Source organism: Rhodamnia argentea, chromosome 6 (genome assembly GCF_020921035.1).
Source record: "Rhodamnia argentea isolate NSW1041297 chromosome 6, ASM2092103v1, whole genome shotgun sequence".
NCBI classification, from domain to species: domain Eukaryota; kingdom Viridiplantae; phylum Streptophyta; class Magnoliopsida; order Myrtales; family Myrtaceae; genus Rhodamnia; species Rhodamnia argentea.
Window position 1 is genome coordinate 24,762,610 of NC_063155.1, and position 15,515 is coordinate 24,778,124.

General features: G+C 39.7%; 2 protein-coding genes across 3 annotated transcripts; both read right to left on the reverse strand.

The window, feature by feature from the left end:
- Window positions 1–466: 466 nt before the first annotated feature.
- LOC115749397 (protein SIEVE ELEMENT OCCLUSION C) lies at window positions 467–4,044 on the reverse strand. 2 transcript variants are annotated; one of them, XM_030686203.2, is made up of 7 exons: window positions 3,433–4,044; window positions 3,058–3,150; window positions 2,531–2,970; window positions 2,161–2,273; window positions 1,883–2,010; window positions 1,284–1,772; window positions 467–1,164 (listed from the first exon to the last, which is right to left on the reverse strand). In XM_030686203.2, the coding sequence occupies exons 1-7, from the start codon at window positions 3,607–3,609 to the stop codon at window positions 577–579; spliced, it is 2,028 nt and encodes a 675-aa protein (XP_030542063.1). In that variant the 5' UTR covers window positions 3,610–4,044; the 3' UTR covers window positions 467–576. The 2 variants fall into 2 exon arrangements, with proteins under 2 accessions (XP_030542063.1, XP_030542062.1); XM_030686202.2 differs by having other exon boundaries at window positions 2,531–3,150.
- Window positions 4,045–4,187: 143 nt separating this feature from the next.
- On the reverse strand, window positions 4,188–9,734 carry LOC115749400 (glycosyl hydrolase 5 family protein-like). Its single transcript, XM_030686207.2, has 4 exons — window positions 9,221–9,734; window positions 8,166–8,413; window positions 5,339–5,859; window positions 4,188–4,923 (listed from the first exon to the last, which is right to left on the reverse strand). The coding sequence occupies exons 1-4, from the start codon at window positions 9,638–9,640 to the stop codon at window positions 4,421–4,423; spliced, it is 1,692 nt and encodes a 563-aa protein (XP_030542067.1). The 5' UTR covers window positions 9,641–9,734; the 3' UTR covers window positions 4,188–4,420.
- Window positions 9,735–15,515: the final 5,781 nt, after the last annotated feature.

The window sequence follows — 15,515 nt, forward strand, 5'->3', positions numbered from 1 at the left end:
CTCTCGCATCATGAGGACGCAGAACTGTATGTATCTGGCGGCATTGCTGATTTAGAACTCGTCGCAGTACACTAAAATGCTTGAACTTTGCCAATTTTTCAGACGCTGAACATCCGCATCTTGAATAATCTGCTTTTTCCTTGAACTCGGATTCGGCGAATTGCTCGTTCATGCCTCATTCATCTCGGGTAAGTCATTTCTTCGGTCAAGATGAGAATGCTCACTTTTCCTCCTCTTACTTGATCCAAGACTATCCAGAATTTGGTTGTGGCTCCGGCGTCCACAGCTTTGAGTCGCCAAGTACATTTTTGTACGACATGTTTAATTTTTAATGGCATCATTGGAGGAATTTTTAACGAAGGCTACATTTGGTTATTGATTGGAAATTGGTAAATTTTCACGAGATGAGAAAAAGTTTGTGCTAGAATTGTGGGTGCTTTTTAAGAGAATTTGGGCCATTCATATAGAATCCATAGCTACTACTGCTAGGTAACTCCTTGGGCAGATGATTGGTGACATCTCAATTATATAGTCATTTCACCTCAAACACAAGAGCAGTATGTTTTGCACTCTGTCTCATTCATACACTAGGAAACTTTTCATGGGGCGCTTGCACTTAACACAGAACAGAATCTTCTCCGCCAACCCTTCCTCAAAGGGAATGGTATCAGTGTGGCTGCATGGACCGTCGAGAACAGCCGGCTCAAGAGCCATTCTAAAGGCATTCAAGAGTCCCCACTTCCCCACATTCTGGCCCCATTCCGGAAACTTATCCAGGCACTCCACGAGTCTGTTTCCTTGAAGCCTTATCGTGTCTGCAGACGACCCTTTTCCGAAGATTGCCCAGTCCTTGTCCTTCTCATCAAAATCAAGCAGTGCTGAGACCTCTTGCAATGTTTGATCAGTGTTGACCGTCTTTCCTAGTCTGAGCTTCGACTTTCTCATGCTCTCCAACCGAAGCCAGAAGAATCGGATTCTTGTCGGGGAGAGGTGTAGATGGATGTTGGCCGGTATGTACATCATTTGAGCATGGTGGATCCTCTTACCCACATAAACAAGCTCGAGTTGCACACCTTCACTTATGATCTCCATCTTGGAGTGAAATTCCTTGATCCATCCCAGGTCGTCGCTCCCATAAATGCAAACATTTTTACCTTGTTCGATCTGAAACGAATGTTGTCTTAGTAGCAGTTTTCTGTCTATTTAGACAAGGATAGAAATGAACTCTACAAGAAGCAATCGGTATTGGACATAATGAGGAGAGTGTTACGATTATCACGTACCCAATAGGTCAAAAGCTGATCAATTCCATCAAGCATTAGGTGTAGTCCCCAATTCTCTGCCTCCCAAAGCTCTTCTTCTCTAGAAGATGAAAATGGATATGCCTTGACACCCCAGATCCTCAACATATCGATAGCATTTAAATTTGTTATTGCCCCATCAGCGTCCATCACTACCATTATAGGCTCCTCTTTATAGTTCCACGATTGCTTTATAAAATTCACCGTTGCAGGGCTAAGCAAGTGTGGCCGCCGAAGCGAATACCACGGCATGCAGTTAGATAAATAATCAAAGCTTCTATCTTCAGAATCTGTCCATGCACAGGAACTTGAAATGGGTACCCACACAATGTCGTAGTTTCCTTCTAAAGTCTTGTTCTGAGGGAGATTATTTGCTTGGTGAACTAGCAAGAGCCATTCCTCTGGTGATGGGAACTCTGGTTTGGAGATCAGAAACATAACCACCTTGCCTGTAAGTTCTGAAATTCCAACCTGCCAATAAAACAAATGAGGGTGGATTTGATTGAGTTATGTGGAGGGCAAAGAGAATGACAATTCTGTTTGGATTTGTAACTAAGTTGCAAAAGCAAGAAGGCTAATACCTTTGCTTGTGAACATTTTTCCTTCAGAGGAAATTTATCCTTCAATGAAAACAACGTGGTAAGCACCTCTTGATTGTCTCTACGAGTCTCCCGAAAGAGACTGACCAGCTTCTGTTCCACCTTTTCCTCTGCAAGTTTAGGGAGAGGCTTAAGGTAATATGCTTAGACTAATCGCATAGGTAAGTATACACGTGAAAGTGTCTGTATACAGAGAAACATCTGTGGTATTATTTGCAGCCCAAAAGTGTTCAGGTAGTTCTGTATAACCACTCTACTACCTAGTCGGTGAATCAACCCATCCACAAGCCTCTTGAGGCGACTGTATAGGTTGGTCAATGTATAGGCCAAACTTGAAAGCTCCCATATTGCAATTGCTGATGAATTCGTACACCTGAAATATCATTTCACGCGTCATTTTAGAGCATAAAAACACGTATGCTTCATCATATTTGCAAGCTATCCTACACTTGAATGTTATCTAAAGTGCTACTTGCCATACTAATCTAGCTGCCCGCATTCATGAATAAGCATAACCCCATAAACTAGACTTACGAACTCATAACTTAGAAAGTATATAGCAGAATCCAGAAATGGATTTTGAAATTCTTAAACCAGTAGAGGTTGTTGGAGGAAAGAACATGCACTTTCCCTGACTTTATGGTCATCAAATCATTCATGTGGGAATAGCTTGTCAAGGAGCTTCTGACGATCCAAAAGGCTGTTAAACAAATATTGGACTTGATAGTCTCGATGGCCTCTTTATCTGGGTTTAGATGTGAAATTGAAAGGTTTGTAAACTTAAAGATGCATTTCGCCATATCCAACATCTTCATAATCAATGAGCTTAGAGCTTTAAGTCGACGGTTGAACGCCTTTGAGTTGGGTTGTAGCTGCTTGAGGATTGCGACTGATTTTGCCAATGGGTTCCAAGGTGAGAGTTGAATCACGAGGCAAAGTTCAGCATAGCTCATACTGACAGCTGCCAGCACCAAAACCACTTTTGCATCCCAGGCATAGTAACACAGCAGATCGAATACATGTAGTGTCCTTGCACACATATTTTTTTGACTGAAGCACAGGCAAAGCATCTGCAGGCATATAGCAAAGCACCTGATATGAGTGTCTATGCTTGTGAATTGCAGAGAGAGAGAGAGAGAGAGAGAGAGAGAGAGAGCCTCAGATGAAATTCTGTGGATGGTGACTCCAAGTGGTTCTTGTAACCCAACAACTCCAGCTTGCCTGATATCATCTTCTCGCTTGACATCACACTGTAAAACAGATAGAAACCCATAACAAGGAAGGAGTCCTGGGAATTCGTGAGAACACAACACAAATTAATGTTACGTCTGCTTCATCACAAGTTCTTTTGCAGCCGGTAATTCATACGACCTCTGTCCCTGAGGAAAGAAGTCTATGACTCTACATCATGAAGTTACAAATTTCGTCCCTTCTATCAAATAAGAACCTACTAACATGCTAATATGGTTGTTTTGACATATGATGGTTTCACTGAATACAGAAAGTAATGGCCAGGTAATGATATTGCTCACCGCTATATCCAAAGAAGTGGCACAACACATCGCATCCTCTATTGCTTGAAGTAGTAGCTCGGAGTCAAGATGTCGGCCATCTGGATCATGGGCAAGCAGCAGCTTCCTGACCAGCATATCTTCTTCCAAGGATAAACCGGAAGTTGGTAGGAACTGATCAATTCCCAGCCAGCTCATGGCGTAAGAGGCTCAAATTATAGGTGAAGAGTGAGACATTCTGTTAGTCTACTGTAATGGGCAGGGCTTTGTAGTTTAATCCAAAAATTCAGAAGCTTTCTGGTAAAAATGCTTTGTTCTTATAGTGTCTAGCGCAAGTTTCCGGGGCATTACATCAAGCTAGGCTTGTTTTGACATGATTCAACTTCCAAATCAAACACATCTTTCCTCTTTGAACTGCAAGATGACGGAATAGGCCTGGCTTTTGTAAAGTGAAGACAAAGAAAAGGAAGATGTTCTTGAGTTATTCCATCCAAAGGGGCCTGTTCTGCACTTTCTTGTAGCTCACCCAAGCCCAAGGAGACGATGCTTGAACTGTATCTTTATCTTTTTGGATGGAATAAAACCTTTATCTTTAATTTGTTAATCTCGACTAGCGTACAAGAAATGGGGAATCTTTCCTTTTGTGCAGCTGAAGCTGTATTTGGATTGGATTCATGGATTCAGCCCTTTAAATTCTGTTAGCAGAGAGCATGCTTGAAGTACATTCTGGCATCAGGAATAGACAACTGCCATATGAAATGTCTCTGTTTAGGAAGTAGACACAAATTGAATGTCTTCCTTCATTGACCCTCGTACTGTACACTAGACGATCACAAGAAAAGAACAAATTCCAACGTCCTCAAGTTAAAGGTCATGGCATCTCTGGACACCACTTTAATGAATTCTTTCTTCTGCCTTACAATTTACATGCACGGTCACTTTAATCCGGCGCGTAGTCTGTTGACAACTTGAACCAAACCATTCACGACTTCGGCTGGTTATGATTTCTTCAAAAGCTCAGAAAACTCACTAGGCCTTTTCTAGGCAAGTCCAAGATTGAATCGAGCAAATTGAAGGCTCTCGTGGCGGTTAAACTCCTCGTACTCTCAACAAGCTTGAACCACTGGCTAGAAGGGTCGCATGCGTTATCTCCACTGAAGCACTTGCAGGAACTTGTGACAATGGTGTTATTGGAGTCCACATCTAAGCACACGCTAGCACCATTACTGGTATTAGATGAGAGATGCATCTTCGACTCCGAAACAATATCCCACCTCGAGTTAGAGCCGGCACATGTTATACCAAGCTTCGCCGGCTTTCCCACCTCGACTGCTTGTATGCAGAAGTATGTCGCCTTCAGGGACAAAATCTTTTGAGGTGTATAGTTCCAGGCTTCCGACTCTGTGCAGGGACCCAACTTCAACGGCTCAAGCAGAGACTTCCTCAAAACGCAGAGACCCGTCGCCGGATGGAAAATCACCTTATGCGGAGCAGTTTCCGATAGCCCTGGCCCTGCACGCAGCACTCAATATCACTAGCCCTTTTCTCGTTCGTGATGAAATTTGGGGTCCGTTAGTAAATTGGCATACATATGCACAGGAAGCGACATCACGCAATCAATCAAATCCACAACTAGGCCAAACATGTATGTCATGTCCGAGTAATCCTCCACGTGTTTATCAACCTAGACGCCCGGACCATAAACATAAGAACAATGACGGACTACGGATTAGATCCATCAGATGTTCTTACACAAGTAACCGTGCTTGCTGCTGAAACATTGGAGACGACAAGATTCATAGTGATATCTGAACATAAGAGGCCCCCATTACGTTTCTTATCGATTAATTCTCAGATTTCCTAAACTTTTTGCCCAGCAATTGTGCACATACAAACAGAGAAAGCACGCTATTATCCACGAGAATACCTTTGAAAGGAGCTTGAAGAGCTCGGAACCTCTGCAACAAGCTCGAATTCCTGACCTCGCCCCAATTCCAATCCAAAGCCCCGTAATACTCGTTCCTCCCCACCACTCCTTCCCTCAGGTAATAACTCCCGACCAGCGTCCATAACGCCCAGTCAAAGTCCAGATCGGCCGCGACCCCGGCGAAGCAGTTCAGGTACCTGTTGTCGTTCGCGTTCGTGCCCCTCTGGTCGACGCCGAACTCGCTGACGAAGAGAGGCCACCGCTGGAGGAGGAAGAGGGAGAGCCTGTTGAGGTTGCCGATGACCTGGCCGCACACGCGGTTGGGGTTGCCGGAAGCCCAGGCGGAGCCGTCGGTGAAGGCGTACCAGTGGAGCTCGAAGACGAGCTTGCCGGAGAAGGAGAGGTTGACGGGGCGGTCGAGGTTGAGGAAGGAGAGGTCCTTGTCGTAGCTAAGGCCGGAGAGGATGACGAGCACGTCCGGGTTCGATGCGTGGACGGCCTCCGCTCCTCTCCGCATGTACCTGCAAAGGTCGGGGATGGTGGTGAAGGCGGCGACGGTGGCAATTTGACAATAAAAAAGCACTTTCGAACACTTTAATAATAAATAATAATTATGACAAAAAAAAAACACTTTAATAATTATATTTGACAAAAAAACAGAACTTTAATAATTATATAAAAACATAATATCCGCATGTTTTTTTTTTTTTGGTGTCAAAGACAGGAAAATTTTCAAATAATGCAATGAGATAGGGGCACGAAGTTTTCTCATTATTTCGAAAAAAACCTGATTAAAGAGCATTTTCGTATTTTATTTTATAATTTATTTTTTCTTTTACTTTTCTTTGTCCCTCTCCCCGCGCCATTGCCGGCATTAGGAGAGGGCCACCCTCGAGAGCAACAATCCCGGGCCCAATCGAGAGTGGGGGGAGGCGCACGCCACCTCTTGGTCTCCCATCATCTTGTTCTTCGCAATGCCTCGTCTCTTGTCGCCCCTCCTTCTCCTCGGCCTCACGTTCATTGCGCACTAGTGGAGGTGCGAGTCCGACTCGGCGAAGATCCGACTAAGTGCCGAGTTCGGGCCAAGGATCGTCACTCTCGATGATTGCCTGGATGATCGGAATGTCGTCAACGGGTTGGAGTTCGCGTTGCTCCTCGCTCTCGATCCCAGTGCCGATAAGGAGATCTTAGCCGAGCGAGGGCCAGCCTTGCCGGATCGAGCGATGGCCGGGGGAGGAAAAAGGAAAAAAAAAAGAAAAAAAAAAGGAAAAGACCTTAAAAAAATAAAATACGAAAATGCTCCTCGGACATTTTTCCGAAACAATAACAGCACTTCAAACCCTTATTGAAATAGGTTCACTTTAGACCATTATATTAAAAAATGAACGCACTTGAGACCCCTCACGTGGATATAAGAAATTGATATTTGAAAAACTAATCAAAATCACATTATTACGAAATATTTCATTATATATATCATTTGGGAATGCAAATTATAACGAAGAGATTGTGTAAATGTACTTGAAAAGATAAAATACTATTTCAAGGTTTGAATATTTTTCAGGAAGAGTTTAGACAGAAAAAGATTTGAATCTCAACCTTTGATCGTGTAATAGACAAAGTAAATTTATTAATTTACTTATTTGTCCATGGATCTAATATTTGTAAAATTAGAAATTAAGGATATATGACAAAAAATAAATTCTTCTAGGTAAGGAAAAGGGCAAGACTTGAATGTTGTACTATTATTCTTTAAAAGAAAATTTTCAAATAAGGACCTGAAGTGCTTTCATATTCTTAAATAAGAGTCTCAAGTGAATCTTGTTTCAAATAAGGATCTCAAGTACCCTCATTTTCTCAAACAAGGATTTGAAGCAAACATTGCTTAAATAAGGGCTTGATTTCAAAGGCATTTTTATCTTTTTTCTTCATTTGATTTTTTTTCTTTTTTATTAGACTTTCTACTTTTTTTGTTTTCTTAAAAAATAAAAAATAAAAAAACAACACCCATAGAGGCGGGATGCGTGGCCGTTGCCCACCGCCGAGGCGAGGGAGGGGGGAGGAGGGGGGCGACGTAGGCCAATGACCCAACCGACCGCAGGTGAGGGCCGGCAACCCCTGACCGGTCTTGGGTGAGGGCCAACGGGCCCCTGCTAACGAGCCGGTGGCCACATCCCTCCAACTTGTGTGGCTAATTTTTTTTTAATTTTTAAAAAATAGAAAAAGGAAAACATCAATAAAAAAAATTAAAATGGAGAAATGACAAAAATGCTCTTTAGGCTAGGCCCTTTTTTGAAACTCTAAGTCCACTTCAAGCAATCATTATAAACATGTTATGCCACTTCAGGCTCTTATTTGAAATAAGATTCATTTGGAGCTTTTATTTAAAAAAGAGAGTACTTCAAGCCCTTATTCAAAATTTTCCTTTCTTTAGATAAAAACTTGATTAAGTACGATCTCCTATGAATAAAGGAAGTAAACATGTTCATGGACTATCTAATTGTTTTGTTTCGAAGCAAAGAAAATGTAATTTACATTGCACAATTGAAGTACCTAATACAAGTCCAAAAAAAAAAAAAAAAAGTACCTAATACGCTAATCAATCTGCACGAGAGAACCATTCCCTAAAGTTATGTACGATTTCTGCCTGGCTGGAAATACTCTACGGATTGGGAAAAAAGAATGTGACCAAACTTGAGAGAGGGAGTCGAAGAAAACTGCATAGAAGTGCAGTCATTTCTCAGAGATTTTTCTTTCTTTTGTGGCGACCATCGATTTGTTGCGATCTAAGACGGATTAAAATTAATTTGTAAGTGAAGGGTCTTACTTGTACCAATCCTTGACATTCTGCCTAGGTCCCCGGAGCTCGTTCCTCAAGCTCATGCCGACGACATTTCCGACCCCATTAAAGAGCGCCGCCATTCGGGTAAGGCCATCGATCCAGAGGTCGGGATCGAAGTATTGGTCCCCGAAGAAGCCGTTCCCGTCGTTGTAACCGCAGCACCAGCCAGGCTTGGTCACATGGTTATCGAGGATCACCATCACGTCGTTGCCTCCGAGGCTCGAGACCACCGCCTGCAAGCAAAACCATCCTCCCCAGCTACTCAATTCGTCAACGTTCAGTAGGTGTGGTTGTTTTGTGATTATGGTCAGACAAATCGGACTCATTCTGGATAAGAATCTCCTCGAGGACACGACACAAGATCGGATGTTTCTCCTCGGTCGCATCTTTTTTGGTTCATTTTTGCATTTCAGTGTTTGTTTATGCGAGAAAAATAGTCATTGGCCGGTTTCATTAGAGAGTCAATACCACAAAATGTATCAATCGATAGACCATAAATTAATTTTCTGACCACAAAAAGTCCTAAAATGATATACTTATGATAAATTTATTCCGAACTAATTTTTTGACCATCAAAAACCTTAAACCGATAGAAATACGATGAATTTACCCTAAAGTAATTTATTAACCAAAAATTTCTCAAATTAAAATACATGTGACAAACGGAAGGTACATCTCCAAAATAATACACTTGTCACGTGATATCTGACTTATCGATAAAATTTAAAAGAGATAAATTTATCGTAAGTAAATTTGAAATATTTGATGATTATAAAATTAATTTGAAATAAATTTATAATAAGTGTATTAATTTGGATTTTTTCGTAATATATCCCTTCCCAAAATCGACCACCGATATTGCCGATTCATGACCCAGTAAAGAAAACGAAAAAGCAATCTTTCTCATCGCCCAGATGTCTGTTTCTTCGTTTTCGTCTTCGATTCCGCAACGCTTGTCGTTTCAATCCCAGGCCACATGGAGCCCGACGCGGCGGAAACGAAGAAGCTTCGAAGTTTCTGAGTTCCCAGAGAGGCATTACCTGATAAGCTTCGATCAGCGAGAGATCGATGATCTCCGGGTTGTTGGCCTGTACCCCGGAGATGGAATCCGCGAGGCCGAGGCGCTGGAACGACTGCCGCACCGTGAGCGAGGCCAGGGGGTCGTTGGTGGCCAGGAAGAGCGGCCACGTCAGGCGGACGCAGTTGAACCCCAGGGACGCGATCCGGGCGGAGATGGCGCCGAGGGGCTGCCTGCTCAGCCCCTCCGCCACCACCGACTCCAGGTGGGACACCCAGTTGGCGCACGCCAGCTTCACGCGCTGACCCGTCTCGTCCACGATCCACCGCGAGCTGGTGGACAGTGGCAGGGCCGCGGCGGAGGAGGTGGAGGAGAGGGAAATCAGCAGCGTGAGGAGACTGGAGAGGGCGATGCTGCTTCTCCTTCTTCTTCCCACCACCATGATGAATTTCTTGGGGAGTGAATGCGGTGCGGGGGAGACGAACGAGACTCCTCCAATGATTGATTTTTATATTGGAAGGAAGACTCAGCCACTTTGTTACTTGAAAGTGCGAAATGGACAATGTAGCCTAGTCATCATCATCATAAGATTCTCATTTAATGACCAAATCTATTAAACCTTTATTTAGTCACCAAGTCTTGCGATTTGGATTTGTAAGATTTACAGGGACACAACCTTTCGGGTCATCACATCCACATAAGCTCCGTTGCCTGTTGCCTAATCTAAGTATGTCATCAAGTAATGATTTTTTAACAATCATCTTGAACGAAAACGTGATGGATTATGTGTCACTCTGTTACGAGTTTAGAAATTTTTTAGTGACACACTAATATCACAATGCATATAGTTTTTAGGTTTTCTTATGACATTAGAATCTTTTTTGAAGCATTAATGTTACGGTGGACATGATTTACAGTATTTGATGATATTAACTCCTTAAACTATCGATCCGTGCTTCCCTTTGTAGGAAGATTGCGATTCAGGAAGGAAGCGTTAAATATAGTTTTCGTTTGTATTTTGACGACAAATCTCTCTGTTATAGAGTTCTGAAAGTTCCGACTAGGGTTTCTTGCCTTGCCCAACCGAAGAAAGTGTCTTTGCTTGACATTCGACACCTTACCTAAACACAAAAGCTCATCAAAACCATAGGACGAAGCATCTAAGTACTGACAAAGTCACAAACCTCCAAGACTCCGAAGTGGAAAATTTGTGGGAGGTGCCACTTTGCCTCACGCATGATTAAGCCATAGAATTATATATAGCTGTCCTTGGATACTCGGCAAGGCAAAGGCATGGATGTGCATGACTGTCCATGCTTTGAGGCTTTCTTTGGGGACTTTGGCTGACTTAAAAGGCAATGCGCGCCGTGTTTATTTGCTTCCAAGCAGGTTTTGTTTTGCTTTGTTTCCTTTTCCTTTTCTTTTTCAGTTTTGAACTGTTGGAGGCTCCATGTTTTTGATAAAAAAAAATAAACGATTTGAAAAATATTTTCTAAAAAGTGATCATTTGTATTGCTTACTACGTAACGAATCAACATAAAATATTTTCATAGATAGATTCTCATCGGTAGTGAAAATATTTTCATTGACTAATTATTTCAAGTAGTACAAGAAATTATTTTTAGAAATTATTTTTAAAATAATTCATTTTTCACTAGACAAATGGAGCCTTAGGGTTTCAATCAAAAAAAAAATTGGAGCCTTAGGGAGCTTTCGTTTTGCAAAAAATGAGTGATTTGAAAAATATTTTTCAAAAAATAATCATTCATATCGCTTTAAAAAATAAATGAATGGAAAATTCTTTCATGATCTATGAAAATAGTTAGGCATAGCTTGTTATCGATTATAAAAATATTTTTCATTGACTATAATTTTTCTAAACGATATAATTAATCATTTTTTGAAAAATATTTTCTAAATTGCCTATTTTTCGTGAAAAGAAAGTACCCTTAATAATGAGTGGTTTCTACGGTGCACATGACAACATTTCTGGAGTAGAATTTTTGCTCTATAAGTGCTTCTAGAGTAGAAATCGCTTGGTAACCTAATTTCTGGATCAGAAATTTATTTGATTACCTAACTTTATTTTGCTACTTCTGGAGCATATTTTTCTCCATAAGTAGTTTTGAAGATACTTGAAGAAGTAAAAAAAGAAATTACCTCTCTCCGTAAAGTAGAAAAATCAACTTGTACTCAAAAGCCGAAGTGAAAAAGTCAATTTTTGGCCGGAAATTAATTTTTAAAGCAGAAGTGTTGCCATGCGTGCCCTAAGACTTTTTACTCTCTTTTTTTCAAATTATAACGTATATGCACTCCCACTTTCCTACTCAACACAAAACCAGAGTTAGGGCACCAGTTATTTGCATATGCGTGGTTGGATTATTATGTGTAGAAGGAAAATGAGTAGGTATGTATCATCAATGGACATAAATGAAATGGGAGAAGAATAGTTGTGTTTACTTTAGTGCCAAAAGTTTTATCCGAATAATTGAAGTGTCAATTTTTTTGAAAAACAATTGTTGTAGTGCCAAATTCGATATGCTTTACTGGAAATCCAACTTGGCCTTTTTTTATACTAATATTTGAAGCCGACGTGGCTCGTCGAAGGTCCAGTTAGCAATAAAAAAAGTTGAAAATTGAATATATATATATATATAATACAAAATTAATTAGCTTTAAAAAATAAAAAAGCGAAAAATTCCAAAGAATAAGTACCTGTGCAATAGAAGTCCTAAAATTCATTACAAAAGTAGAATTGAGTTCTAAAACTTATAAAAAGTATAATCAAGTTTTAAAACTTATCAAATTGGTGCAATCGAGTCCTTGTATTAACTTCATCCATTTGGACTGACGAAAAATACTGATGATTTTTTAATATTTTCTCTCTCCTGCGTGGTAATGACATGACTAAGATGTCATCATTTTGGTTCAAATATGAATTTTAATATAATTTTTATTTAAGTTATATTTAAAAAGCAAAGTTAACTAAATTTCAGATTAAAAATTTAACAAAAAAACCTAAAAATAATCTCAAAATTTTAAAAAAAATGTATCTTTTTTTTTCAATTTTTTTATTTTAGCTGTTTTAAAATATTTTAAAAATTTACTAGCCCTTTTTTTTTTATAGAATTTTTAAGCTTATTTTAAATTTATTTTATATCAAATTTGTATTTTTTAAAAAATTAGTTTTTAGCTTATTTTAATATTTTCAAATTTTTAAAGTTTAGAAGTCCATGTGGACTTAACTTTTTTTTTTAAATGTCACTTTATATGAAATTTTAATTTTAAATACTGCGTATTAATTTTGGTCAAAATATTTCACTGGAGGCACTTAAGTGATCGTGTTTTTTTTTTTTTAGATTTGGCACTTTAGTGATCCGACGGAAACTTTTGGCACTAAAACGAGCCTCGCATACAACTTTTAACATTTCTGATGTTCTTCTCGCCAAACAAAAGAAAGTAACTTAATACCGAGAAGAAAGAAAAGATAGCTTTCTTTCGAGAAACGAGCCAGTGTATAAAGGATAAATGAAGGCTAATTGAGTCTTTTGGTTTAGATAAATAGATATTTAAAAGTGAAAAAATCGTAAAGAATCTTAAATTATGTTTGCTATGAAGCTAATACCCCTAACTTTCTTTTGTGTCCGGAAAATATCCCCAAATTCGTACTAGTAATCCAAAAATATTCATTGACACAGTTTCGTCCAAGACGCTTGTGCGGACAACGCCAGACAAAGTGGAGTTTACGTGGGTCTGGAAAATTCCACCGATGATCAGTGTGACATCAATACCTCAAGTATTTTTTTTTTTTTGGTGTTACCAGTATCCCAAAACATGTACCAGTGACCCAAATATACCTTGTCCTAGAATACTTGCAGAGCTTCCTCCATGAATATAGAGACAAATTTAGGAGCAGTGATGAGTACTGATAATGAGGCGCTCTTGAACTTCAGAGGACCAGACACTCGCCTAACATTCATCGAAGTCTCGAATTGGGAAAATCTTAATCCCTCAAGCGCCAATTTGGCAAGGAGAGAGAGAGAGGATTTGAAAAACCTTAATGCGCTCGATTTGCCCTAAATTAGCATTTAGAATTCGCCCATCAACCTTCGGGAATTGTTTGCGAGACTTGCAGAAGTTTGGGAAATTTTGGTGATGCAAGGAAAGGTTTGAATTATTGATGACATATTGGGCTAAGTTTAAGCTTTTTGATGGAATTTTTCAGATTTACATCAGTTTCATTTGCCAGTCGTTGTCTACACAAGTCGACAGGTCAGGTTTTTAACTCTATCGTTGGCAAAACTAGGAATAATCAGTTCCCGCTTTGGTTCGATCCCACCTCGGAATCGGGAACTGGACTGAAAGGACTAATTCCTATTTTCCAGAATCAAGGACTGGTTCAATTCGGTTCTCGGGAGGTCCAATAGAACTGGTAGCATGTATTTGAAATACATATTCACATTTTAAATGTATAGAAGTACCTTAATAATTTAAGAGTGTAAATGATTTGTTCAAAATTTTCTAAGAAATAAAATTAAAACTAAAAAAAATTGTCTGTCCAATCCGGGTGATTAGGGTGGGTGGTTCCACCCTTGGAATTGGAAATCGGACCAACAATTATAGATTTCATAAAAATAAAATCGAAAATTGGACCGACGCCCTTGAAATCGTATCAAATCGGCCAATTTTTTTGTTATCACCCTTGAACGGAAGTGCAATGCAAGGTATTTTAGGTTTTTTTTTCTCCACACAGAGTTTGAATATTGATAGTGGGTGCGTATGATAACACTTTTAGAAGTGGATTTCTGCTCCAAAAGCACTTCTGGAGCAGAAATCCGTTTAGTAATTTAACTTCTGACGCGTAAATCCGTTTAGTAAAAATATTTACTTCTGAAAGAAATTTTTACTTCTGAAGTGAATTTTCACTTATGAAATTATTTTTCCCATAATTTGAGAGTAAAAAAAATTTACTTCTCAATTCAAGAAGTACTTTTCACTTCATCCTCTTTTCATTATGCCCTCGTTCGCTTTTTGACCCCGTCTACCTCCGTTGCCACCCACCATCGACCATTGCTCGCCACCGCCATCGCCACCCACGATCACCATTAACCGCCGACCATTGTCGCCCATCGCAAACCTCCACCGGCGACAGCCCACCGTTGCCAACCACCAGCCAATAACCACAATCGGCCATAATCGACCGCCGCTTGTGACCACCGTCGCCAACCGACAATCGTCGCCCGTCGTTGACCAATGCCGGCGGCAGCCCACCGTTGACCGTTGCTAGCCGTCGTCGCCCACCGCCGCCCCTTGCCGCCAACCACTAACCAATAATCACCACCCATCGTCGCCAACTACCGACCATTGCCATTGCCGCCGAGTTGCCATCTCCGCAAATGGGAGTAAAAAATAAATAATATTTTTAATAATAAAAATTATTTTTTAAGAAATTTAAAATTTTTTAAAATGAAACTTTAGAAATTTTTCAACCGCCGATAATAATTTTTCATAGATGATTTCAAAAATAAAAATTTTCAACCAAACAAGTTTCTCCAATCATAAATCAACTTACGGAGTAGAAGTAGAAATATCAACTTCTGCTTATAAGTAGAACTAGAGAAATCAACTTATGAAGCAGAAGTAGAAATATCAACCTCTGCTTCTTAGTAGAACTAGAGAATCAACTTTTGGTCAAAAGTTGATTTCTAAAGCAAAAGTGTTTATATGTGCGCCCTAACATATTTTATAACATTGTATGATATTTTTTTGGGGTTAATATCACGAAAAACCCTAAACTGGTATACTAGTGACACATTTACCCCAAACTATTTTTTTGACCACAAAAAATCCCAAACTAGTACACTTGTGATAATTTTACCCCAAACCGGTACATCGGTGACAAATTTATCTTCTGTTAATTTTGTTAAATTTAACCGTCAAATTGCTAAGTTAGATGACACGTGACGGTTCATGGGTGTACCATTTTAGGGTTTTCATTACGGGTGCATCAATTTGAGATTTTTCATGATATTAACCCAATTTAACGAAGGATAAATTTATCACGGATGTACTAGTTTGGGGTTTTTCGTGGTAAAACAAATTAGTTTGGGGTAAATTTATCATTGATGTACCAGTTTAGGGTTTTTGATTATCAAAAAAATAATTTGAGGTAAATTTGTCACAAGTGTATTAGTTTGAAGTTTTTCGTGATCAAAAAAATAATTCGAGGTAAATTTATCATAAATATATTAGTTTGGGGTTTTTTTGTGGTATTAACCCCATTTTGGGGGTATTTCTCCTTTTCAAAATCGTCCGTA